Here is a 27721-nt window from a genome sequence, read left to right as displayed (position 1 = left end):
CTGCTCGTATGTATCGGTGTTTCTGACAGAAACAAAATGAAAAGTAGTTTCAGAGTTTTTTTTCCTTCACCCCTCCAGCAAACACATTAGTTCAGTATTTCAACTGAATGCATTAATCCTTTGCAGTCAGCAGGAAATGTTGTCCTCCTCTGATAAAGCTGGAATCTATCTCATACTGCAGCTGTGTGTTCTTAGTCCTAGGCTACATATAACAACTTCACAGAATAGTTAAGGTTTGAAGGGAGCTCTGGAGGTTGTCTGATCCAACGTCCAGCTAAAGCGGAGTCCCATAGAGCTTGGTGTCCAGGATCATGTCCAGTCAGCTTTTCAATATCTTCAAGCAGTAAGACTCCACAGTCTCTAGGAGTAACCTGTGCCACTGTTTGGTCGCCCGCACTGGAAAAAAATTGTTTCCTGATGTTAAGATGAAACCTCTCATATTTCAATCTGTGCCCATTGTCTTTGGTTCTGTCACTGGGCACCACTAAGAAGAGCCTGACTCTGTCCTCTTTGTACCCTCCCTTCAGAAATATATACTCCTTAATAATAAGATCCCTCTGAGCCTTATCTTCTCCAGGCTTAATAGTCCCAGATCTTTTAGCCTTTCTTCATAGGAGAGACACACCAGGCCCTCAGTCATCTCAGTGGGCCTTTGTTGCATTCTCTCCTGTATGTCCATGTCTCTCCTGTACTGAGGAGACCAGCACTGGACACAGCACTCCAACCTGACAGTACTGAGTAGAGCAGAAGGATCACCTCCCTAGACCTCCTGGCCGTGCACTTCCTAATGCACCCAGGATACCATTCTTTGTGGCAAGGAACCATTGCTGGCTTATGTTCAACTTGGTGTCCACGAGGATGCCCAGGACATTTTCTGCAAAACTGCTTTCTTGCTGGATGTCCCCCAGCATATACTGGTGCCGGGGGTTGTTCCTTCCCAGGTGCAGGACTTTGTACTTCTTTTGAACTTCAGGACATTCCTGTCAGCGCATTTATCCAAGCTGTCAAGATCCCACTGGATGGCACCATGAGCCTCTGATATATCAGCCAATTTGGTGGACAGTTTGATTGACACCCAGTTTGGTGTCATCTGCCAATGACTAGACAGGACTGGACCCAGTACTGGCCCCTGGAGTGTACTGCTGGTTACTGGCCTCCAACCTTTGTGCTACTGATCATCATACTGCTATGTAGGATGATGGTATCAAATGTGACAGATGTGGTATCAAGTGATGTGACAAAAAACAGTCCTAGACTATTATGGAAGTTCTTATGATTTGCTGCTAAAAGAAGGGTCATTTTCGCAGGTCTTGTAGTCTGTATGCAGGGAGAGCTTCAGAGTAGAATCAGGAGGGCTGAAGCACTTAGTGGTGGGTTTAAGTTTTCATGTAACAATCTGGGCAGAAGGTGATCAGAGGGTGATTCTGTAGGAGTCTGGAGACATTTATCTGCTAAAGTTTTCAAAAAAACGCCACTCTTGAAGGAGCTGCAATACTGAGGACTTGCTGACTTAAAAATTCTCCAGATATTCAGCACATACCCTGTAATTCTGTACTTCTGGGGGGACTCTGTGTGTGAATCAGTGTCCTCTGTACTCCAAATGTCTGTGGCTTACATGGAAATGAACTCATCTCTTCTGCTTTCTTTTAGAGACTTGCTTACAGTCTTTTAATCTAACTTGATCTAAACTGATTTGTATCATGCTTCTTTCTGTTCTTTTGGTGTAATGACTTTCTGAGTAAGAAGGAAAACGTGTGTATGGAAGCATGCAAAGTGTGAATTCAAGTGTTGCTATGCATCTAGAAGTGTGTCAGTATAGTAGAGGCAAAATCTGCTTTATTTTCTATGTTCTAGTAAAGTAGAATGGAATACTCTGGCTTTAGCTTCTTGCATTTGTAGTGTGAAAATAAGCAAAATCTTGTACCTTAACATGTCTGTGGCTTCGAGGATTAACTCCACTTAGAGGAGTAACTCACCCTGCTGTGCCTCGCAGTGCAGTGAAGCTGAGTAGTGAATTGTAGCTGCAGTTGTAAGCAGCACATTGGCAAATGCAGTATCCCCAGTGGGCTTCATTTTTAGGTCGTCTCTGTGTGGAAGTGGGAAGGAAGGAAGGATAGGTGAGTGAATAGGGACTAGCTGGCTCTTTCACAGCTGGTCAATAAGTCTTTTGATCATGGACCATAAAACAGCATGGTTCTCGTCTTTGGTGTCCAGCTATTGTAGTCTAGCCGATGCTAGAAGCAAAGAAGCAAAAGCACAAGAGTGTGAAAGAAGATAGAAGGGAGTGACTGTGATTCTCTAGAGTTAAACAGTCTTTAGTCTTAGACTCCAGAAAATGGTATAAATAACACTTGGACTTTGTATGTGAAATGAGGAGACAAGAACATTTTTGCCATTTGCGGTGCATGCACAGCAAGCAGATTCCAGTTTTGATTTTGCTGTTGCCTCCAAAGAGTTGTGTAGTCCTGAGCAGCTTGTGAAAGGTATAAGTTTACAAAGCATTTGTCTGCTTGATACACTTGTAGTGTGTTTACTTTTTAGAGTCAGAGCCTCAGGAAGTTTGAGCCCACTTATAGGTTGCATACATCTCTGAACTACTTTTTGTTCATTCTCAGTTTATATGTGTGCATGCAGATGTATGGTGTCTTCCTTCCTATGATTGTCTTCTGTGCTCCAGTGTCTTGAACATAGTTGGTTGAGGACAGGCTCAGGAAGCTTGGCCATATTTGAAATCCATGTCACATACTAAAATCTTCATGTGGCCCAAAGCTGCAAGATACTTTCTACATGGTTCAAGAGAGTCCCCAGAGCTTGGGGTGTGATTTGTGCATGGGAGGTGATTGTGTCTCCTTAGTGTTTCTATCGCTGAAAGAAATAGTGAAAGACAAGACTGCAGAGTCAGCAGTGCTTACCAGTTGGTTTCCTGCCCTAGCTGAGGATTTGGCTTACACCACAGCCAAAACCAGCTCATTTTTCTGATCAGTCACACAGTGCAGCCTTGGCATGGGAAAGGCACTTGAGTGCCAGTGGCCTCTTGTGGATCAAAAGCCACAGCTTGGCCACCCATTGTATTGCCATGGTCTGTTTAGCTACATGTTCACTACATTTCTGAAAATGATAGTCAACATCTGTTGAATTTGGTGTCCAAATTTGAGTATAAGAAAAATCACGTTACTCTTAAGCTCTGTGCCATAACTAGCCTGTGACTTAGTTTCACTATTTGAAAAATAAAGCATGCCTAGTAACGGCCTTGGGGCTGAATTAGTGTATTTTGTCCTATGGCTTGAAGGTGCAAATGGTAGTTTATGTAGCTCTGCTAACTGACTGATTTGGGATTCTTGTATTTCCTTAGGTACAACATTGATCCTAGCTTGTACTGTCCATTTTTCTCTCTTGGGGCATGCATGGAAGGTTTGAACTCTTTGTTCAGTCAGCTGTTAGGAATCTCCCTTTATGCTGAGCAGACAAAGAGAGGAGAGATTTGGTCTGAAGATGTTCGAAAGTTGGTAAGTATTCTTGTTCCCAGCGTCTGAAACCAAAGGGAAGATAGACAAGGCAGCGTGTTCCTGTGAACCAAGTCAAATTTTTTTTTAAAATTACTTGGGCACCTATCAAAAGGACAAACTAGTTGTCTAATTTTAGTTCAAGTTAGACCTCAGGGGCTTTATACTTTCAAAGTGTCTTTTGTATGTTTGGTATTTTATGAACTTCACAATATCTCTGTGTAGGGTGCCTGAATCAGAGGCAGTTTTTCTGTTTGGAGATTATTGCTGTACCTTTCAAGATGTCCTTTTGAATGAGCCCTGCTAGTTTTTTTAGTTTCAATTTGTAGATAACCATAGATGACTAGAATGCTGTAGGTGTGGATCCTAGCAGTCATGTGTCTTTTCCTCATTTTTTTAACTCTGTGTGTCATCTTTACTTTGTGATTGATTTTTATGCCTTTTATTTTTCTGCCCTCTTTTTAGGGGTGGGTGGAAATAAAAACTTGGGCAGTAACTTGGGCAATAACTTGCTTATCAAGTTCCCAGGTTCCTCTGTTGTCTTCCCTACATTTGTTGACTGCCAGATCTTCTCCAGTGCTTTTCCACCTCCAGCCTCCAGCAAGAGCTGCTGTTCTTTATATCCTGTGGGTCAATTTTAGTTACTCCTTACTCTTTCTATTTTTATATCCATGGTAAATTGGCTTCTGTTTGACATTTGAGGGCTGCTTTTAATACTGATCTGTGACTGATTAGTTTTGAGTGAAATGCAGAAATGTCTGTAGTTTGAGAGACAAGCTGTGAATTTTCTATATATAATTTTTTCAATTAAAATTACCAACTGATTTTACATTAATTATTCCCAGTTCATTTGGCATTTATTAATTTTATATCTTTGAATTAGAATATTGTGTCTTCAATTTACACATCAGTGCTTTCACTGTGGAAATGATACTCTTTTTTTCTTCAGGCTGTTGTTCATGAAACTGAAGGTTTGCTAGGATACATCTATTGTGACTTCTTTCAACGACCTGATAAACCACATCAGGTAACATTTTTTATCTGATTTCAGTGTGGGTTTTATTTGAGTAATGAGTGTAGCATTAGTGCCATTTATGTTTAGTGTAAGTTTTTCGTAAAAGTTATCTTGATTTTAAAATAAATTAAATTTAAACAGGGAAAGTCTGTAGCTCGAAATGTGCTTTTAGGTAATATATTTTTTTGTGAGTAACCATTCATTTAAAAAACATTCTCAGTAGGCTGAACTCAGACTCTGTGGTACAGACTAACAGGCACTATGAAATGTCACAGAACTCTGTTTAGAGAAATGGTAGATATTTAAACACCTATTTTCTGGTGTTCATAAGTAGGAACAATCTGAAATTTACACTCTCTAAAGGTAAAAGCTCGTAATGAAAACTAATTTTTATTCAAAATTCTACTTAAAACTGTAAATGGTTCTAACTTGTGGCTTGCTCACTATCTGATGCCAGTATACTTACTATATGATGCACTACAGTACACACTTCACTCAGTAGAAACATCTACAAATTATCACCTTTAGTGAGGTGATGAGTGGACAAATTTTAAATCTACATTAGCTTAATGTACTGCTCTGTTTTGCTAATTTTTCACAATAGGAGTGCTGCGTGGTATTAAGATAATGAAGTTATTGCTGAAGAGTGAGAGGAAAACTTAATCTATACATTATAGATTTGACACATCAGTAAATTTCTTTGAGCTTGTGATATTTTTTTAGAAAAACTGAGAGGTCTTGATAATTCTAAAAAACAATATTTTCTAAGAGCAACATGGTGTTTTCTTTATGGAATAAAGTAATTTCCATATGAATTTGAAACAAATAATAAAGATGGAGAAACAGTGAGCTGCTATTGAACAACACTCTTAGTGATCATTGAATTCTACTTGTGTAACTGAGTATATGGTTAGATTTAACAATTTAGGTTTAATTTAATAATTTAATAATTGTTTCAATATCATTGATGTAATGACATTGGCTGTCCATATGTTTGCGTTTATCTTGAAAAGGATTGTCACTTTACAGTTCGAGGAGGAAGGCTAAGGGAAAATGGAGAGTACCAGCTACCTGTTGTTGTTCTTATGCTTAGCCTTCCCCATTCAGCAAGGGGTGCACCAACACTATTAAGTCCTGGCATGATGGAGAATCTCTTCCATGAAATGGGACATGCTATGCATTCTATGCTGGGAAGAACTCGGTACCAGCATGTCACTGGTAAGAATGCTTTAACAGTGATTTTTTTTGTTTTGTTTTAGTTAAATGTTTAATTTCCAGAAGAAAAGAGTGGATTAAAAAAAAAATCAGAACAAAACAAGGAAAAGAGAGTACGAACTAGCAATGGTTGAGTCATGCAGATAGTTCTACACCTTTGAAGACTTGAAAATGCAGTATCAGGTCCTCAGATATTATCTAAAATCAACCAAACAACTCTTGAATATTATTCTTCTTCTAATAAGAATTAGGCATTTGCACCTCTTCTTTATGTACTGTTGATCTTTGTTCTGTTGTTGGTACCCACTCTTGCAAGTTTGCCTTATGTGGCGTTTATAATTGTTGGAACACTTGGAGGATTGAAAATAGATTAAACTAAAGTTGTATCTGGGTTGGAAATGATTTAGGAAATTGAATGAAGAAGAATTAGTGAATTAGGTCTTGCAAAGAGCATACACTGGCAATATAGAAAAATCTGTAAAGCCAGGACTTTTCTAGTTGATTCTGATTAAAGCAAAACTGATATATTGAAAACATACTGTATTTGCAAGCATGACTAACTGGTGGGCCTTTTAGTCATACATGAGTGAACACAAACGAATATGCAATCACAGCTTACTGGATGCACAGGAAAGGAATATTGCCTTTTTTAATTTAGGCTCCTTTCTCAAGTAGTGGCAGTGAGTGTATTGGCTGACAGGTTGCTGGCTTCTATAGCCTTCTGCAGTTGTGGCAAATGGGTCCAAGACGTGCTGGCTAAGGCTGCTTGGCATGCTACTTTTTTTGGCTGTGGACAGCTTGGTATATTCTTTTCTATAACAGTGTGCTGAAAATCCCAAGTGCAGTGGACATTTACTTATTAAAAAGCCCACAACTGAACAGATGCGATTGCGACTTCCTTGTCTGAAGATTTTTTTTTAATGTTTTACTATTTTTACATTAGGCTAATGATACAAAGGGGTGTCTGTGGTACAGTTAATATTTTATCAATACATACCTCTGCAGCCAGAGGCAAAAGATACTTTTTTTTAAGTCTTCCACATAAAATTAAAATATGCTGAGCTGTTTCTGAGTATGTCTCTACTGGACATGGTTAAAACAACTGAAGACAGCATGAGCTCTTTCAGTATAAGCTCTGTGTAGTCCTTGGGACAGCTAAGGGCCCTCCCCCACTGCTTCCACTCATATAGCCTTGCTCATCTTGACCTGCAGGAGTACTTAGATGCCCAAAGTAACTGCTTTGGTGAGAGTTCTCTTGTGCTGAATCATGTGTCTGCATGTCAAAGTCTTAAAGGGGCAGGAAACGGCTAATTTTGAGACCTCAGACTTTCCAGGAACCCCTGTGTATGGTTTCAGTGTTGCCTTAGCTCCAGGCAGTCCTGTATCCCAGAGGATTTAACTCGAGATCTAGCATTGCAAAAGCAGCACTGGAGGTCAGTGGTGTTGTTTCTGCAGAGAATCTTTTTTTTTTTTTTTAGGATTTGGAATGCTTAGCAGTCAAAGGGCTTGTCCCAGGGATGTCTGTTAGGGGCCATCTCCTCTCATGAAACACTAGGGTGGCAAAGTATGGAAACAAGATGACTGCAGGCTATCGTGAGAACAAAAAATTTGACATTCTAGTTGAGATGAGATGAGTATTTGACATCTTTCCTGCTCTCTCCCACCTTCTTTTTCTGATTACATTCCCAAATGTTCAGGAACCCATCCTGCCCTCCGTGGGCCCAAAACTTGGATAATACTATATGGTTTTGACTTAAGATGTGCTTCTTTTTAAGCTAATCTTTCATTTTACCATATGCATTTATTGGTTGTTTCATGCATATGTATGTATAAGATTTTTCAAAATGTAGCCTTGAATTCCATTTCAGTTTATCATGCAGTATAGAATACCTACATTTGTTTTACAGGAGGGCTAACTTATCCCAGATAACTGCCCAACCTTTTACCTTTCTGATTTTCAGATAACATAAATCATGAGTTTCTTCAATGGTTATTAAAAGAATTATGTTACTTTGTTAAGGAGCACCGAGAAAGCATAAATACCTAGACTGGTGTAGTTTTGCAGGCTTTTGTCTTGGGACCTGCCTTGTTTTAGGCTTTTTGAAAATTATTTTCAAACAACAACAAAAAAAGACTACTAATGAAATGTGATGGCACAAAAGACGGATTGAGGTATTGCATAAGAGCTGAATGACTGGATACTAAAGTCTTAGAAGTAAAATATAATTCAGAACTACACAGTGCACATCATGCATTTGCAGAGTACAAAGAGAATTTATGCTTGGATTTTTCAGCAGTAGTGGAGAAACAGAAAAACAGTTTTATGTAATGCAGAACTGCATATAGCTAATGTGTCTGTGAAACAGTCAAATGTGGTTTGAAATTGCATTGGAGCTGTATGTAACAGCAGTACGTGTTAGAATGGTAAAGATACTGGTGAAACCTCATGCAATCTTGGGCATAGTTTTTGTGTCTCTAGTCTGAAGGTGAGTTCAATCTGAAGCAAGTACAGTGAAGAACTGCAATGGATAGTTTTTTAGACTTTATCTTGCCTTTGGATAATGATGGCTCTTAGAAGATGGTTTCTCTCAATTTAGGAGGTAAAAAACAGTGTGACAAATGCTGTTTATACTAAAGAGTAGTATTTGTCTGAAAACATTGAATATAAACATATTATAAATTAAGATTAAAAATTAGAGAAGGGTTTATGAAGATGAAATGAGTGATTTTAAAAAATAGTCTTCAAAAAAATAGTAAAAGCTTACATAGATTTAAGACTGATTTTGAATGTTGATATTGTCTCTAGCAGACAGGGATAGAGGTAATAACGCAGTGGGTCCATTATTAAAGCAACAACTTTTACATTGCTGACTTTAATACAGAAGTTAAAAATTCAACTTTGATTTGGTGATGTGTTATGCTTTTTAATAACTTCCATTGTGTAAGGTGCTGATAAAGATTAGTGTAAATAGAGTTTTTGGGAAAGTACTATTTGAAAATACTAACATATTACCTCACTGCACTTACACAGTGTCTTCAATCTGCAAGATTGTTCCTTGAATGAATGACTTGGTGTTATAAAGTGAGGTTAATATAAAACATAAGTAAGCTCAGCAAACAGATGGAAGCTAAAAATTGTAACTGTGAATGGGATTAAGGCAGAGTTTTATTTACATTGTAGTTTAATTTAGGTTTAGGACACTTAAATAGATTTGGTCTTTCATGTAGGGCCAGTTTGGCTACAGTCTGGTTTAGTTTAAAAAGGGTGTGATCCAGAGCTTTATAAGGTGCCTCACCCAGCTGTTCAAATATTTTGTTTTACTTTGTGATTTATAGTAAAATGTGTAGGATTATAATGAAGCTTTTCTGGCAATATGTACAATAATGGAAATAAAATATTGACTTAATAAATGAAAGAACGTTAAAGTTCACCAAAAGTCCAAACTGAAAGTTGCAAAACCTTTTGGGAGAGTTAACTATTTGTGTTAATGGAAATAGCAAATGCTAATATGTACAATTATTCTACCTCTAGGGACCAGATGTCCTACTGATTTTGCTGAAGTTCCCTCAATTCTGATGGAGTACTTTGCAAATGACTATCGAGTGGTTAACCAGTTTGCAAGGCATTATAAAACAGGACAGGTAGGGAAATCTAATGTGTAAAATATTGAAAATAGGAATTAATGTATTTAGGAAAAGAATAATATTTTCATCTGTAATTTATCAATAATGTTTAAAGTAGAAATAAACAATGGATAGAAAATATTTTAATATTATAATTTCAGTTATTCAGAAAAAAATGTATGTATTGTCATTGCAGAAAAGATAAATGTAATCTGCAAAAGAATACCAGATTCTTATATCCAAGGTTCAAATCACATACTTAAAAATTTCAGGCTTTTTTCTCTTACCTAGTGTAGTAGGTGAACAACTTCTGTGTGAATTATTTGAAATATTTTAATTTAATTACAGGTAAGTTATGACAAAAATAGGATTAATCACTGAACTCTCTAAAGTCTATCTTAAAATAAAGCTCAGGTACCAAATCATGGACAAAAAATCATGGAAAGGATCTGCAGTGTTCAAAAACTCCCATTTTTAACACAGTATGCGGTGATGATTGAAATAGTTTGTGATGAAAACCATACTGCTCTATTTAGGATTAAATTAGGATTAGTTAGATTCGGTTAGATGCATTTTTAATGCATCTCTGCATTAAAACTCTGATGCCTTTTTTACATGAAGCTATTGTGTATCAGTCTCCTGCAAGGATCTGCTTTCTGTGGAATATTTAAAGAACAGTGCTCTTTGGAACAAGGTGACTTTTGGTGATCGCTTTAAGATATGGCAGCAGAAAATTATTTGTATTTGTACAGACATTTCAAAAATGCCTCTTAAGTTGTTTGGTGTGTTACACTTCATTGAAGCTTTTTATCCAATACTAAGCATTCAGTGTATTTCAGTATTGTGGAAGTAGAATTATGTTTGCCTCCATTGAAAAGTTAGGAAAATATGTTGCTTAACTTCTATTTTAATGGATACTGTCTGAGAAATTTGCTCTGTAAATATTTTTTTTTTTTTCTGCAACAAAGCAACCATTTCTGTAGAATTGATTGCACTGATCTTGTTGAAACCTGGGAGTTAAGTGTACCCAGATCAGGAGTGTTCATCATTTATATGTTTGAGTCCACATACTGAAATATTGCTTTCTGGTGTTCTCTGTAAAGTTCATGTAGTGTTTAAACAGCATGGAGTTAATCTGACTGCATATGAGTTTAGAGAATGAGCTTCACTAAAACATCTGAAAGAGATTTGTGGAACATTATTTATGGCTTTATATTTTCAAAATGACTTAACAAATCTAAACCATGTTTAGTTTCAGTGCAAAAGCTAAGAACCAGACGCTGTGTCCCATTTGGCATTTCCATAAACTTCTTCTGTTTATTGGTGGTGAAATCTTCCTCTTTCAGAGAGCAATTGAGAGAAGTTTGATGTAGAAATTCAGTCTTGAAGGGGGCAAGAATGGATTATGCTGGAAGATGAGAAGAAGAGCCTGAAATTGCTCTGTGGCTTTTGAGGGCTTTAGATGGCTTCCTTTTAATTGCTTTTTGAAAATTTTGGAATGGATTTTTAAGCCATTATCCAACATATATAAATCTGCTTTTACTTATACTGGTTCATCTAAGCTGATTTTAAGAACCTAATATCGGATTTCTGTGTCTGCCATTTAAATATGAATAGATTGAAGTAATCTTTTCTGTTCTTGAAATTTAGTGATTGTTATACTAATTACTTTTATCTGTTGTGTATATGTTACAAAGTACTTCGAGTAGAAAATCCCACCTTTCTTACAACTTCGCAGAGATCTTTTTGGGGCTTATTTTCTCCGCTTTTTCCCTGATTAATTTTTTGTTGTGCAAATAGGAAATTCAATCTTTGTTTTTTTCCTCCATTTTTTTAGTTATTTGAAAGAAAATGAGTCCACTTCACCCCCTTTTCAAGGGGAAGTAAGGAAGGTGGATGAAAAAGTTAAAATGTGACATTTGTAAAACCATTTAATCCAAATGTTGTTTTGTATGAGAATTTCCACTGAGTTTCTTCTTATGAATTAAGAGACTGAGCTTTTCTGTGTGAGAAGGATCTTTTCTGCAACAACTACACCAACGTAGCTCTGCTGGACGTTGACAGAAGGAAGGCTTTCTACCGACCCAGCCTGTGGCAGAGGCCATGCAGATAATTTGAAAAAGCATCCTTCTTTTGGCATTGCTGCATCTACGTTTTTGCGGGTAGACTTCAGGTTGTGTAATTTTTAACAGTCCTATTGAACAGAATTACGTCAGAGAAACTTGTTAGTGTAGTCTGAGCTTATGATTGCCATTGCTATAAAAGCCAATTGTAGAAGGACTTATTCTTGATGATCCACACTTAGGATTGTTGCTTATGCTTATGGGAAGAGGAGGGGGGGAAGAGGTGTTTTGGTTATTAAAACATGTGGACTGTTGAAAACTGTATTTCAGTAGCATTGCAGAAAAAAATTGGTTGGCAGGCTTTCAAAGATGAGAATGCATTCAACATTTAGATGTAGATCATGAGGATGTGGTCCAAAGTATCTTGAAGTTTACAGAAAGCTTGTATCTGCTTTCTGTCCATTTTTGATGGTTGTGTTGTTAAATACAGAGGAGTGACAAAGCTTGCAAGCTCTTCTGGCAAAAGGAGCAAGTCTTTCGAATTTAGTTGTAAAACCTGGCCAGTACAAAAATGTTTGTTTCAAGAAAGTTGCAAGCCTACTTTTCCTTCCATCTGAAAGATAACTCAAAACAGAAAATCCTTGAGATAAAAAAAAGGAATAGAGGGGACTGCGTTAATTAGTTACTAAAGTTGAATTAGTCAGGTAAGCTCATGAGTCAAACCATACCGAAGTGAGGTCTGCTTAAGCAGACAATCTGGTGCATGGGTACCATTCTGTACCACTGTGTTTGTTTGTTTAATTTCAGTTGTTAAGTGCACAGATATGTGGTAGGTCTGAGCTAAATCATTTTAAGCTTGTGTGTCTTTGGAGGCTCTCTTTAACAAAGGCCAGCATTTCAGCTGTTCAAATTTGAACTGAGTTCATTTTTCACAGAGATGGAATTACAAGGACAGTATTGTATTAGCATGATTACAAAAGTAAGCCCACAGATAGTTAACAATTGTAATGTATTGCAGTTACTACAAAACAATAAGGAGTTAAGAGTGCTTTGGGACACAGGGAATTCTTTTAGCTACCATGAAAAACATACTGAAAAATTCATTCCAAGACCTTCAAATTACTTAGAAGAGAAGGATGGAAAAGTGGAATGCAAAGTAAAGCATATAGTGTTTAGATTTAAAAAATTGAATGGTTATTCAATTAATAGAGTTGTAACCAAAGCTCTGTGAAGGCTGTCTTTCTTTTAGAAGGAGGATGACTGTTGCATTCTGGTTTTATCCAAGAGCTCATCTTTTAGGATAAGTAAAATACTCATGCTGATTTTTTTTCCTTCACTCAGCTGCTTATCAATGGGCTGTGTGAGATTGTAATGAAGCAAGGAGGAAGAGTTTCTATTGCCTGAAACAGTACATCTTCCTGAGTTCAAGACCTCAGCATATCTGTGTGCATGACATTCACAGAAACATACCTTAGAGAACAGTAGTGATCTCTGAAAAACTCTCTGGAGTAAAATTTTGTTTCCCTGAAATCTTAAGATTCCAAAGGTGTTTCGGGGAAAAATAAGTGATCTCTTTATCATTCTTTCAATTTAATCTAATTTTTTTTGTATTTGTGAAGGGTAATATTGGCCCAACAAGGATATACTGCAGGACAGGCTTCGTGTTTGTTCGTTCATTTTTGTGTGTTGAAATTTAAAAGCTGTGCACATATATGACAGGCAAAATAGTGGATGTTGTTCTATACCATTCTTGACCCAGCTAACTTTTGACTTGGAGAAGAGGTTAAAAGTGTTAGCAAGTATTGCATAAACAGCCATGCAACTTGATAGTTTTTCTTACCTGCTTCAAGTTCCAGATTCCACAGAGTTAATTAATAATATTTTCTTCACTTATGTGTAACTTCTCTGAGCTGGATTTTTTATCCTGTGAACATTGTTTGTCTTGAAGTCATATAATTTGGACCAAATCTAAACATATGGCTCTGCCATATCTATAGACTTTCTTGTATTATTTCTCAAACACTGTAACACACTATAAAAAGCATAGGTATGATTTTAGAGTCCGGTTTAATAGTGAGCATCCATATTACATTGTACAACTTGTAGTACCTTTCTTAATATTTTAGCAAGACCCTAGTTATTTTATCCCTGTTTAATTCATTTGGTTAAGGCAGAGTGATCTGGGAGGGCTTTAACTGCTCCAATCTGTTCTTTATCTCTAAAGATAGTAATAACATTTTTAACAGGCATATAAGGGAATATGACATCAATTTATAGAAAAACAGAGACACAGTGATTTCTCTATTGCTATGTAAATTACTGCTGATATCTTAATTGACTGTTTAATGCTTTGCTCCACAAATGAGATTTCCTTCCTCAATGCAAAGTACTTCAAATGTGGTTTTATTACCATCAAGTTTTTTTGTATCCTCAGCCTCTTCTAGTAATTACCATCCTGTTTAAAAATGTATAATAATTCTGTGATCTGAATTTTTTTTTAATTCAAGCCACTACCCAAAAACATGGTGTCAAGACTGTGTGAGTCCAAAAAGGTGTGTGCTGCAGCTGATATGCAACTCCAGGTATGTTCTTTGCATTCTAGTTTCTATTCTCTATTCAGAACTTAAAGAACATATTTTGGTTCCTATGATTTTACCAAATTTTAATTTTAATGTAGACACATTATCTGTTTTTTTTCTTAATTGTCATGTTTGTTTTTCTGAATGTGTTCTGTGCTGTCTACTTCAAGCTAAATGTCTAAATCTGTAGGAAAATATGATGAAACTCATGGCTTTGAAAATGTTAGCATTATCAGAATTCCCATGTGTGTTTTAAGATTGAATTCTTGAATTAATGGAATCATTTATGGAGAACTTGAAGTAGAGGACATATTGGATACCTGAAATCATTAAAATGTTGCAGGACTGAGAGATACAGGCCACCTTAGAAAAATCAAACCATCATGTTTATTTAGTACAACGTGATTTGAGCTCCTTGTCTTCTGTAGCTGCACTATGAAAGTGACGATTTATCACATTGGAATTGCTGGCTGAGCTGTAAGCATGTAAGATTTCTCTCTCACAGTGTTAGGAGAACTAACTAAATTCATAAACCTTTATTTTCTCTGGGTAGGTGCGATTGATCAGTCATTCACATAAACAATCAGTGTTGCTGTTCTTCAAAGAAAGTAAGGGAAGTTAGGGTTCTGTCTAAAATGGGTATTTGGTCTTTTTCTGTCGTACAACAGCAATTCTCCGATGTGTACTGTAGCATTAGCATCCAGTCAAGGGTTTTTACAGTGCAAGTTTGGCTGCTTTTAGTGTGCTAGAAGTTTCTGCTGTGTGATTTTTGTGATTTTGTTTTCTTCTTTGTTTTGCCTTAAGCCAGAAGCATATAAGTTTTCCTTTTACAGTTAACCTGGTGTTTAGGTGAGATAACTCTGCTAGTACCTTAGTAAAGTTTAGTTATTATTTTTGAGATGTAGAAAGAAACAAATTTAAAGATCAGATTTTTTGTAATTTTTCGCTTTGAGGAGTTTCCAAATGATCACAACCCTGTCTACAAGCATGAGTTGCAATGGTTAACTGAAGTTGATCTAAAATTAAAACTCAGTTAAATATTGGCAGTTTGCTCTGTGCAGTTATTTGAAGGAATTTAAAATTAATCAGAAGTCTGGAGTGTGGACCTGTAAATTGTACACACGTCAGTTACACTAATTAAAGCCAGACTGAACACTGTTTTCAATGTATACATGTATTCTTCATTGGTTAAACCTAATGGACTTTTGAATTATGCTTTCAGTGCAGTGCTGGCTGTCAGCAGCCAGGGTTGGCTGAGAAAGTGTCAACAAGAAGGGTGCTATCTGTGGCTATACCTCTGTGACATGCAAATATAACTGCACCCTCTCTGCAGGTCTGATTTTGAAATGCACACTCCTGGCTTTGGAAGATTCTCATAGAGATATCTGATAATCTAGAAAGAATGTGGGCAAGAATATAAATAGTTCATATAGGATGTTTTTATTGGGGGCAGAAAAATTCTAGATGGAAATAAAATTTGTGCTGCGAATGCTTAATTGTGAACCTATATTCATGAGTGCACAATGCATGTGTGGATTAGTAACCACCAAAGTGATGATCAAGTCCTTTCACATGTGCCCATTCTTTCCTAGTGTGTCCACCCATAACAGCTATTTATAGATCTGACAGATTTCCTTTCAGCTTTTAATATGTATTTGCCATAATCTTGTCAAGGTTTGAGACCAAATTGGCAGTGTGGAGGCTAAATGGGCTTGTATACCAAGAACACTGTAAGTCGCAGATATATTCCCAAGTGACATGGCCTCCCTGTCCTGCGGTGCGACAGATGGCAGATTCCAAAAGGAGAGGTCATCGCATCAATTGCTCCTGTTGGGCTGTGCAGTCCCCCTGCTGCTGTTGGCCCTCAGCTGCTTTTGGGGCCCCTGTAGGGTCTGTCCTGGAGTGACTCCACACCCCATGACTTAAGAACTGGGGAGAGAACATCCCCTTCTGGTGGGCTCAAATTCCTATGGGTGCCTAATGATTGACTGGTGCTGGCAGTGATGCAGTGATTAAGCAGGCTGCTTGCCCTCAAATTACTCTTGTGCAACTAATGTTCAACCCGTTTCAACTCATGCCAGATGACCACAGTGCCACACTGAATAGTATTATTCATTTCCTACTTTCAGCACTATGTTTTTGAAGATTCCAAATATAAAACCTGCAGAAGTGTGCACTCATTTCAAAGAAACAGATGGCGGGGCTGTTCTGTTTATTAATTCAGAAAAAATGTCCCAGAGAAGTTGACTGCATGGCAGATATAAAACTAATATGTTCCTTTGTAGAAGTACATACTGTTACTCATACAGATTTAGAGGTATAATAATTGAAGAAAAATACCTTGTAGTCTGCGGTTGCCAAAGTATATTTGTGCTAACTAGTGCATATACCTGAAAAAACTGTGAATGATGATTCTAATACCTTTCCTTCAGACTTCGCAAAGACTATATTCTATCTTGATGACTAGATGCTATGTAAACCATATTTGACCTCTAAAAGAAGGAAAAATGCTAAAAAATATTCCAGCACTACAGAAAACACCTGAAGGTTCTTTTGTGATCTGTTGAGAAAATAAGTCTATTGGCATGTGAAAGTAAGAAATGCTGCTGCTTTTTCTTAACTATGATACCTCTGAATTTTCTTTTAGGTCATGTAATCAGTTACTCAGGAGGAAAGATAGGAGAGTTCACGCATCTTCTCCTAAGGCTTTTGCCAGGCAGATTGAGTCCCAGGAGTCTTTCAGTCAGTAGTAACTTCACTGGAAAATGCATAAGTGTTCACATATAAACGCTGTTAAGCAGACAAGGAGCTAGAAAGAATTGGAATCAAGTGAAACTAATAAATATCAATGTAAGTGCAAAATAGAGAGACAGTATGAAGATAGATAACTATTTGATGGCCTTTTCATATTTTTAGGTCTTTTGAGAAACATGTTTTACTGAAATTAGAAATCATCTTCTAGCTGCTGCTTAATATTAAGTATTAGCTTGCTCCTCAGCAATATCACCTAAAATCCTGTGGTCCTGGGATGTGTCTCCCTTTCCCATTTCAAAGGCCTGTGTAAACACACAGAGCTGTGGTTTGTAGATGGGAATGTTTATGGGTAGAAAGTTCATCCAAGTTTATTTCCAGGCATGGGGTTTTTTTAACTGTGCTGTCCAGGTGGTCTGGCTCATAGCTTTCTTCTCACACTCTACATGTGCCAGGATCAAGGGAAAGCATATAGCTGACTTCAGTGACTCATTTCCCTATCACCACATTGCTCTTTAGGCAGTCCATTTCACCGGCCTTCAGCTGACATTTCCTCACTTCATAGCTGTGAGTTGAGTTCTGCCTTTGACCACAAACTACTTGACCCTCAGCGTCACTTTAGAGAAGGTCCACTGCAGTGCAGTCCGCTCCATCTTGTGAGGAACACTGAGGAGTAACTGCAAACTGGTCCTAACAAAGCTGAGAGATAGATAAAAGAGAATAAAGGTTGTGCTGAAGCTGAATGCTAAAATCTGTTGTGGGATGCTGAGGTTCCTGTTTGGTTTGGGTTTTTTAGAGAGGAGAGGGAAGTCAGTGTGAAATAACTCCTGCAGAGTCACAAAGGCCTAGGGTAACAGGAGAAAGTGAACTTTCTAGGACTGTTACATTATGTAATTTTTGGGTCTATTCATGTTACTTACTGTTGGTCATATTCTCAGTCACCTTTGCTATCATAAATGCTGTAGCTTTTGTTAAACTGTGTTGAATAGGGTTCTAGAGACCAGCTCTGAGAATGAGAGGTATTAGCAAAGGCATTGTAAAACCTCTTTCTCTTCTAAGATAAGAGTAAAAAATATTATAGTTTTTACAGTCCAGTCTAGGTTTATCTTTAGATTTTTAGTTTTTCACATTATCAATATAATGATGGAAAATTTAAAAAGACCCCTGCAAAATTTTAGCTTCAAAAAATAAAGTACTCATTATTGTTTGCCATTTGGTGTTGCATCTTCATGGAGTTATCCTCTGAGCAGATAACTTGCTGCCTACTCTGGGTTTGTAGAGGTGCAATGTCTTGTTCAGTATTGCTATGTAGGACACAAAACTTGCAATGCCACTAATGGGTGATTATGCAAGTTTAGTCTTACTGACCTCTTTTTTCCTCATTAGCCATGTAGGAAGCAAGCAGAAAATCTAGGAGTAGCTCCTGCAAGTCACGGCTTATTCACCCCTCTCTTTATAATCCTCTTTTTTTTTTGGAAAAAAAAATCAATTTTCACATTTATCATTTGTCAAGAGACACCGTCAAAGGATTTATCCAGGTTCTGTATGTTAAAAGACAGCTTATTCAGACAGAAGGAATATGGTCCTATAGAAACAGTCACAATTTTGGTGAAAATACATTTTGCATCCAGAGCAAATAAAATACATGCTGAATTTGGATAAATTATTGAAGAGTTCAGAATGGTTTGTACCCGAATTTCATAATAAAGAATCTTTTCAGAGGTTGAGGGGCTTGTGTTACTCAGATCCCATAAAACATCCAAACAACTTCTTCTCCATAAAATTTCCTGGTTATAATTCCTGGAACAGTGTATTTATGTCACTGGGGATGGCATTGCAGTGGCCCTGGGAGTGTGACTGGGCCTGAGTCTCTAGCTAATTATTTGCTTCATTCCTTGCACAAAAGCTTTTTGAGGCTCCCTACTGTCAATTTTCCTATGAAGTGGGACTACCACAGGATGGCCTGAACTGAACTCTTCCCTTAAATCCATCAGACTTCTTAGAAATATCTGGTGTTGCACAGCAGTGGGTGTCTTCTTTTTCTGTCTTTCCTGCACTTCCACAGAATAGGAAGTCTTCATGTTAAAAAAGAAAAAAAGCTGCAATTATTTTCAGTGATGGCACACACAGAGCCTTAGCACTGTCTTCTGTCCATGTCTGTTTTATGTTTGCTGTTTAAGTGCCAGATACTCTGCTTTGCTGTTTTTACTTGAAAAGTCTTTTTCTCGTGCTGCTGTCCCAATCTCTAGACACCTCAGTGATTTAGTCTTGCGCCTGTGTTCTGTTGTAGCTCACATGCTTCTACATGAAAATTGCCTATGAAGCAGCTCTTACTTCTGGCAAAGTACCCTCCTGGTGCAGTGTGATCTCAGACTAAACTTGCACTCTAGCAGCTTATTGCTCTAATGGTGAGAGCTAAAATAAAAGCAAAAATATGCCTTAGTACTACATTGTTCAAAGGCTCTAGCAGAAACTCTGTAGCATCAGCAGCTCCATGTAGTGGGCATGGTGCTTTTAGACCAAAGGTTGGACTTCATCATCATGAGGTCTTTTCCAACCTCAATGATTCTATTATTGTATAATTCTTATGTTTGCTGCCCAGGCTGTAACTTGCCCCTGCAGGTGTGAAGTGTTCTCATGGCTGCATGCACACATCTTGAAATAGTTTATTTTGCTCTGTCCACTCAAATAACTTTAAAATAAATAACTTAAAAATAGTTTTTTTTTAAAAAAATTAAATATCCTTAAAAATACTCTTTTTGAGAAGGGAAATTGCTGGACGGCTTTAGGGACAGGTTCTAATTTATTTAAAAATGCAGTCATGATGGTGGTGGTTGGTGTAATCCAAAAACCTGCTTCTCTCCTTGTGCATTATACTAAAAATAGAAGATTTACAAAACCATATGAATTTAAACTCTTCCTTCTCCCTAGTCCATCTCTCACACTCTTTTCTATTTATCTTTTTTGGTTTTTCAAATGCCAACGCCATGTGCCGAAGACAAATATGTATTATATTTCTTCAGGTATTTTATGCTGTCTTGGACCAAATCTACCATGGTAAACACCCTCTAAAAAAGTCAACCACAGAAATTTTAAAGGAGACACAGGAGAAGGTTTATGGTTTGCCGTATGTACCCAATACAGTAAGTAGAAACAGAATTAACTGTATGAACTACCTTTTTTTTGATAGCATATTAATACCCCTACCTGTTCCTGACCCTTGCCCCACACACTCACATGCTTGTTGTTGTATTGTTATATCGAAAGAGTTTTCTTTCTTTTAGTCACTTTATTCAGAGAGCATGGTATTGGAAATTTTCAGCTAAAAATCAATATTTAATTAATGTACTTGTTTTTGTACATGTGTAACCTTGTCATGGTGAACTTCACTACTTTACCTTTTATTTTCTTACTAAGGCACTGGAAACAATATACTGGAAAGAGAGTTTATTACAGCTTTTTAAAGGGCTGTTTATAAAAGGCAACAAAACACTGTGCTGCATGTTGGTGTTTGTATGCTGTCAGTGTCAGCATGAGAGTAAGTCCGACTTGGAAGTGAGTTTTTCTCACTGTATTCGTGTGACCTTTGTCATGTCATTTATCCTTTCATATGGTATCTGAAAGTGTAAAAGCCTTGAGTTCTGCTGAGGTATGTAATTTTGATCTTCATCATGAATAGTCATGCATTTGTTCTGTACTTCATGTGGCAGCCAAAGGTGCAGTTTTCATAGATGATAATCACAGGATTTCCTGGTCTGTCTGAAGCTGAATTCCTACCAGGAGCATGGCCCCCCAGTCACTCTTTGACAGTTTGCTCAGAATAGCCAAATGCCTTTTCTCTTTCTGCTTCTCAGAAAATGTACTTTTCTCCTTTGCAAAATGTGCCTTACATTCTCTGAGAAGGGTGTTAGGAGATCCATTTCCTCATTGAAACTGTGTTGCCACTGCTGGCCTGGCAGAGCCACAGAAGCAGAAGCGAAGTATCTTCAGAGTAGGATGTCTGACTTCTTAGCATTTTTATAAATGTTGTTTGACACCGTTCCTCCCCAGGTGTTAGTCGTCTGGTGAATGGAACAGTTCTTGGCTTTGAAAATTAGCCTATGTTTTTTGTTCATTTAAAATTATTTTAATTTAGCTGTTACCTTCAAAAGATTGTAACATCTTGTAGTGAGGCTATGATTATTATGAAGTGGGACAGCAAGTTTTGGCCTGGAACTTTATCCTAGCAAAATGTACTGTAAACTTTTGAATTTTCAGAAAGCTTGTGTTTATTTATTGAATGTAGAATTAGTGTCAAGAACCAGTCAAGAACTGTAATACAGTTTAAATTTCAGTAAAACATAGTGAAAAATTTTATTAGAATAACATTGGTGCTCTGTTGAGTAATTAATGTCTGTAATTTGTCTTGCTGTTCTTTTTTGTTCTTTCTTCCAAACTTAAGATATGCTTGCAGTTTAATTTGTAGTTCAGGTAAAAAAATAAAAGCCTTGAAAGTGAAAGTTGGAGTTTTTAAGCAAAGAGAATATATTTCTTCCTTTCATTTGATTTCAGAGGTAGACATTGAAATACAGCAAGAGAGACCAGTTTTTATTTTCTACCATTTGTCTAGGTACACAGATAGCTGGCAGAGAAAACAAAGTATTTTGATTATTTTTTTTTTATTTGTTCTCTATACATTTAGATTCAGCTATGAATTGCTATGTCAGGCTTGTATATGTTAAGTTAGTCATGTTGGGTAAAAGTAGTTCTTCCTTAGTGAAGATATTAACTGCATTAATGTGATTTTTCTGTAGTAGCACTATCTGTCAGGGCTGCAAGCATCCATTATTATCTCTTTCTGATGAACCTTAATTCCCTCTTACTGCTCTTGACAGGCAAGTAAACTTAGTAAATATCCTCTGAATGCACTTGGGCTTCAATCTTATTGGGCAGATTCATTTACTGAAGTAGATCCACAGCATATATCTTCAGCAGATGAATTCCTGTCATTCTTGGGCACAAGCTCAGATAATAGGACAATTAGCATGCATCTTTTTGTTACAGTACTTTCAAAATGAGACATATAAACTTCACCTGATAAGTAAATGCTGATGTGCCTGTGTGATGATACCTATTTAAGGTAAACCTAAGCATCATCCTCAGCAAATATCGTGTGTTATGTGCCAACAGTAGGAGGGATAGTGCGAAAACAGTTGAAGTCTTCCTGTTGAAGTCTGTATTTAAATAGGTTTTACAGGCATTGGGATTGGCATTGCATGCAGTAGTATTTACATTGGCTGTGTTGATATGGATAGTCTGAGAACCTGGTGTCACATGCAAGGCAGAAAGGCAGTCAGATAGAGGCACAGAGAAACAGCACTCCACAAGACTTTGTTTTTCTAAATAATGCAAATCTCAATTTCTGTCTGGCCATTGCTTATCTGTTCAGAAGTACACAGGGTTTACTGCTGTCTCCTGGATGACAAAATTCCACTGGGATTTCATTGCTCTATTACAGAGTCTGGAAGCTTATGATTGCCAGGCAGGGGGCAAGGAAATGTATCTGCCTGTTTTTGTAGTGTCTGGCAGTTTTGCTGCCAGAGGAGATTTGTGTTACTGAGTTTGGAAAATGAATAGAAATTTTGCACAGATTGAATTCTTGAGTACTTGCGATACCTTTAAAAAGCAATCAGTCTTCCTTTTGACTCTAAGAAAGCAAGATAAACCAAATAATAATGCCCACACTTTTTCTAGCCACTTTTTCCTGGATGTACTTGGTGTCAAAATTTGTGTACTGTGGGGAATTCAGTACTCTGCTTTTGTTCCAAACTTTTCTTCAAATCATAGCTTATTTCTCATCTCTTGTGAAGTCAGTTTTCATTTACTATGGCCTGCCTTGTAGTTGATAATGCTGTCTGCTTTTAGAGTGTCTCCCCATGTCTTTTCTACCTTTGTCTCCAGGAGGACCAGAGAGGCTTTTAAAAATCGGGTATTGGGTGACCCTTTGATCAACCTGAGACTTGATCAAAGTTTCTCCCCATGAGCTGTTGCTTAGTCCCCTCCTGTCCCCCAAGTTCAGACTTGAAAACTACTTTCCTTTGAGACAGTCATCAAAACTTAGTGATATGCCATTGTTAGTACTGCGCCAAGCATAATAATTCCTATCTCCTGCTGTGGGTTTTGGTTCAATATCGTAACAAAAAATGACATATAGGGTAAACAGGCTCTGCAATGATAGTGGAGTTTGCAGCCTCCTGCAGTTATAGGAAAGAACTCTCAGTAATGAAGTGAACACCAGCTGCCCAAGTCATCATACCTTTGAGAATTAGTTTGAACTATTGATTCTTATGTTCAGAAAATTATTATGGACTTACATATTAATTAGCTGTCCATTGTAGTAACCTTTTTTGATGTGGAAGTTTGGTGAGAGATGCTGGTTTGACTTGTGACTGTGAAGAAAAATGGTTTTGAAGGGTGAGTCACTGTGAACCTGGGTTCTTTCTTAGATCGCTTCTAAATAGTCTGTGTTGCATTTTTTAAAATTACTTGATCTTCCGAAGCTGAAGCCTTTTCTTCCAGAAACAGATGAATTTCTTGTGTGGTCGTACTTGAATATGAAGTACAGTATTGGAATTAACCCACACACATCATTATAATTACGTTTGATAGGAGGCAACACGTTGGTATGTAGGGAGCCTTTGATTTTTTGGAACACTGAATAATTTGCTATATACCTTCTTGCTTTCACATATAAAAATACATATTAGTTCAGAAGAACCACCTTTACTGATGTCATAAAATGTACATCAGGTTACGGGTTTAATTATGGTTATATACTTTTGTCCAGAGTACAGGTTTCTTTGACAGCATGAAAAGTTCTTAATGGCCTATGGTTGATAGTGTTTGGAGAAACCAAAACACCTGTGAGACCAAATATGTTAGCCAGCCAAGTTTGCCAACAGAAGACAAGGCAGGTATTGTAAGAGATGCCCTAGAGGGAAGAAATGTATGAAAAATAGTGTATCACCAATGTAGTTGTTAGTAGTCTTCTTCCTGCAGCTGGGGGGACTCTGCCCAGACAGAGATCCTGACCTTGGAAGGCTCCACCTAGGTCCTTGTCTTAACTTGCTGTAGTTGTGTCTGTCGTGTTCCTGACAAAGGGAATCAATGGATGAGATGCAAGCTAACACTTGGAATACTTGCTTAGGGAGGCTGTTAGGCACTACAGGAAGATATAGCTTGCCAGGGGTGCTGAGAATACAAGGATTTCATTAACAGGGCACATGTAAAGACATCTGGGTGGTTGGCTGGCTGAAGAGGAGTTAGTGTCAATAGACAGCGAGAACTAGCTTTCCTGCAAACAGAAAATTTTGCATCACACATGGTCACCATGAGCCAAAGCTGCCTCTTTTATTGTTATTGAAGAACACCTGAGTGCAAAAGAGTAGCTGTATGCTTTTTTCCTTCTTAGGAGCCTTTACTTAGGAGTTTGAAGGTGACGTGACTTCATGCTTAGTTGTGTTAGATAAGCTGGAGGCCACAAATAGAGACAGTGTGATTTCTGAAGTTCAGTTTTGTGCTGATCATGATCACTGTTGGTAGTGGTGCTGCAGTGAAGAGGAAAGTATAGTTTTAACAGGCTTATTCCTCAGCCTACTGAAGGCTGGCTGGCAGTTTTAAATATCTTGTTATAGAATCTGCCATCTGTGTCCTTGTGTCATCTGTTGTCTTTGGATTTCTTGTTAGGTTTTTGGAGTGACTACTGATGTGCAGTTATAACTCTGTTTCTGCATAAAATTTCATGTGAATATCAGTAAGATATATAAAAAGTGTAAATAGACTGAGCAAGCAATGAGGCAGCTGTCTTAAAATAAATAAGTGATAACCCTTAACCTCTGACAGTAAAAGTGGTTTTGAATTCTGAAAACTTTACTCAAGTGGTGCACATAAATCTTAAAATTATTGGTAAGGAATGCTAAGTACTGGCTGCCTATTAAATTTTAAACTGTAATTTCATTTCATATTTACTTTATCTAAAACCTTCCTAAATTTGTTTTAGATTTATTAAGCTAAACTAATGTAACCTTAGAACCGAAGCAAAACAGAAAGCTAGGTTAAAGGAAATGTAAAAAGAACAGCTAAAAGTAGAATTGGTGCTGTTGGCAAAAAGCTTTTGAAAAAAAAATAGTGGGTGGTGGATGAGGGTACAAAATTTTTGGTGGTAATCAATACGATGCTCAAAAGAACTGAGCATGAGAAAAAGCCTTTGAATATGTTTGAATATCTGAGAAAAGGAGGTTATTAGAAAAGTAGAAGCCATATAAAAGTGTGAAAAACAGAATACAGGATAAGTGCTAATGAGCCAAAAGTAAAACTGTGGAAATTTCAAGCAGCTTAGAAACCAAAACCAGTCATAATGATTAAAAACAGTGCATCAGAAAGAGGAAGGCTGCCAGATATTTTCTGGAACTGGAACATAGCTAAGTATGATTCAAAAGACATTATGTAGTTATCCAAGAGACTGAACCAAAGATACAAACTATCCTGATGCCCTTTAAAACTTTATTAAGATAATAAAAAATAGAAATTGTTATATGACTGGAGATAATTACTTAAAGAATGCAAGAATTCAGAACAAAAAAGGCTAGAAATGCTGAGTTGTAAAGTGCAAGTAGAGCAGGTAATAAAGTTCTGTGATTACTGAAGAAGCAAGAGCAGAGTGGGAAAAAGAACAATAAATGTCAGAAAAAGCAGTAATATTCTATACCTCTGCCTCAGTGTTTTTTGAAAAATAAGTGGATTTTGGTTAGATAGGTGATACATATAATATTTGAGATGGGTAGAAAAAGAACTGAGATTAAGAAATGAAAAAGAGAGAATAACTAGATTAGATGTAGTCAGGTTGTCAGAATATTTAAGTTTGTCAAAGTAGTCAGTGACCTGGAAAAATTATCACTCACAAACTCCTGAAAAATTGGTAGTGCTCTCATGATAACTACTCTTATGAAAGGTGAAGAACTGTAGACTAATTGTTTGGATTTTGTCAGTCAAGAAGTAGTAGAGCCAATTATTAAGCAGCTCATAAGTACAATGAGAGCTCAAAGGTACAAATGAGAACAGTCAACTGAGCAAAATAACCCCGCTTTTGTTAAGAACCACCTGAGATGAGAAGAATCCTCTTTCTTCTTAAGACATTGCTTGACCTTCGAAACAGGAAGGAAGTGGCTGATAGGATGACTGTAGACTTAGCAAGCTTTCTGACACTTGTAAATCATAATTGTCCAAGCAAACTGTGAATTTACGGCTGAGTCAACACAAAGAAAACATGCTGGCAAAACAGGTGAAGGCTTAGTTTCAGACAGTAGAAGTCACCAGGAATCTGTCTGGGAATTACTGCAGTTCTGTGGTTTTGTTAATGATTTAGATGACAATACATTTATAATATTATAGAAGCTCCTTCAGTTGTATAATATTTATATAAGCCCCTTCAGTTGATAAATATTGCAGAAATTTTGAAAAGTAGAATTTAAATGATCCAAAGAATTTGAATCACTGTGTTGTAAATCAACCAAACAGTGCAGAAGACCAACTTGGCTGAACAGAGAAGTCCTGGTGAAGCTCAGGAGGAAAAAGAAACAGTACGATCTATGGAAACAAGGTCAGGCTTTGCAGGAAGAGTACAAAGGTGTGATTTGTTTATCATAGAATCAGAATGGTTTGGGTTGGAAGGGACCTTAATGATCATCTAGTTCCAATCCCCCCACCATGTGCAGGGACACCTTCCACTAGACTAGGTTTCTCAAAGCCCCATCCAACCTGGCCTTGAGCACCTCCAGGGATGGGGCATCCACAACGTCTTTGGGCAACCTGTTCCAGTGCCCCACCATCCTCACAGTAAAGAATTTCTTCCTAATGTCCAATCTAAACCTCCCCTCTTTAAAGTCATTCCCCCTGGTTCTATCACTCCATGTCCTTGGGAAAAATCCCTCTCCGGCTTCTTTAGGCCCCTCTAGGTACTGGAAGGCTGCTGTAAGATCTCCCTGGAACCTTCTCTTCTCCAGGCCAAACAATGCCAGTTCTCTCAGCCTTTATGTGGGGAGAAGCTCAATTAGAGTTGGAACTGGCCAGTGTTGTTTCAGATAACAAGAAGAGCTTTTTAAAGTATGTTAGTAGCAAGAGGAGGTCTAAAGAGAACATTGGACCAATACTTGTTGAAGACAGTCATCTGAGTAACGGTGTGAAGAAAAAGCAGAGGCATTCAATGCATTTTTTTTGCCTCAGTCTTTAATAATACTAATAGACCTCAGATGTCCCGGTTCTCGGAGTCAGAGGGCCATGAGTGCAGGAACATTGACTATCTCTTTGTGTACACTGAATGTTCACAAGTCCGTGGGGCCTGATGGGATTCATCGCAGAGTTGTGAAAAAGCTAGTGGATATTATGTCAGGATCCCTTTCACTCATTTACCAATGGATAGTTTGCATTAGAAAGCAGTTTAAGTAATAAGTATTTAAACAACCATAAATGCCAAAAGAGCATGCTTTTATTCATGGGATACTGTAAAAGAAAATATCTGGGGTTTTTAAATATATTCTTGTATTTGTCTTTGGGGACTTAGCAGTGGTAGTGTTGTGTCCTGTAGTACATGTCTACCTCTTAAAAAGATGTAGCAAAAATCGAAGAAATACAGAGAAGCAGTTTTGGAAAGAAAATATTTTTGGAAACATGAGGAAAGCTAAAGGAAACTGATTTTTTTTGACTAATGAAGAGAAAATGTTGTGGTGAGAACCTTTATGAAAAAAATAATTGGAATTGAGACTGTGACTATTTGTTTCTTATTAATGAGAGATAATAGGAGGGGAAAATGGTATAATTTACAGCAAATGTTATTATGGTTAGTACTCAATCTTTTAAACTCTTGTCAATTTTTCCCCTCGTTTGTTGAAGAGGGAAACAGACACCCAGTAGATCTTGGATCACTCTTATAGGCAC

At 37.3% G+C, this 27721-nt stretch overlaps 1 protein-coding gene across 1 annotated transcript in view; it reads left to right on the top strand.

Moving 5' to 3' along the window:
* MIPEP (mitochondrial intermediate peptidase) overlaps nt 1-27721 on the top strand; it is a 73000-nt gene that overhangs the window by 26170 nt on the left and 19109 nt on the right. Inside the window, exons 13-18 of the mRNA XM_029960900.1 lie at nt 3353-3506; nt 4453-4530; nt 5532-5736; nt 9266-9375; nt 13928-14002; nt 19774-19893. Of these exons, the coding sequence (XP_029816760.1) occupies nt 3353-3506; nt 4453-4530; nt 5532-5736; nt 9266-9375; nt 13928-14002; nt 19774-19893 (742 nt within the window). The remainder of the gene's footprint in view (nt 1-3352; nt 3507-4452; nt 4531-5531; nt 5737-9265; nt 9376-13927; nt 14003-19773; nt 19894-27721) is intronic.

This window comes from Manacus vitellinus, unplaced genomic scaffold (assembly GCF_001715985.3).
Source record: "Manacus vitellinus isolate BGI_N305 unplaced genomic scaffold, ASM171598v3 scaffold_2_pilon, whole genome shotgun sequence".
Lineage (NCBI taxonomy): Eukaryota > Metazoa > Chordata > Aves > Passeriformes > Pipridae > Manacus > Manacus vitellinus.
This window is presented reverse-complemented; position numbering and strand designations above follow the sequence as displayed.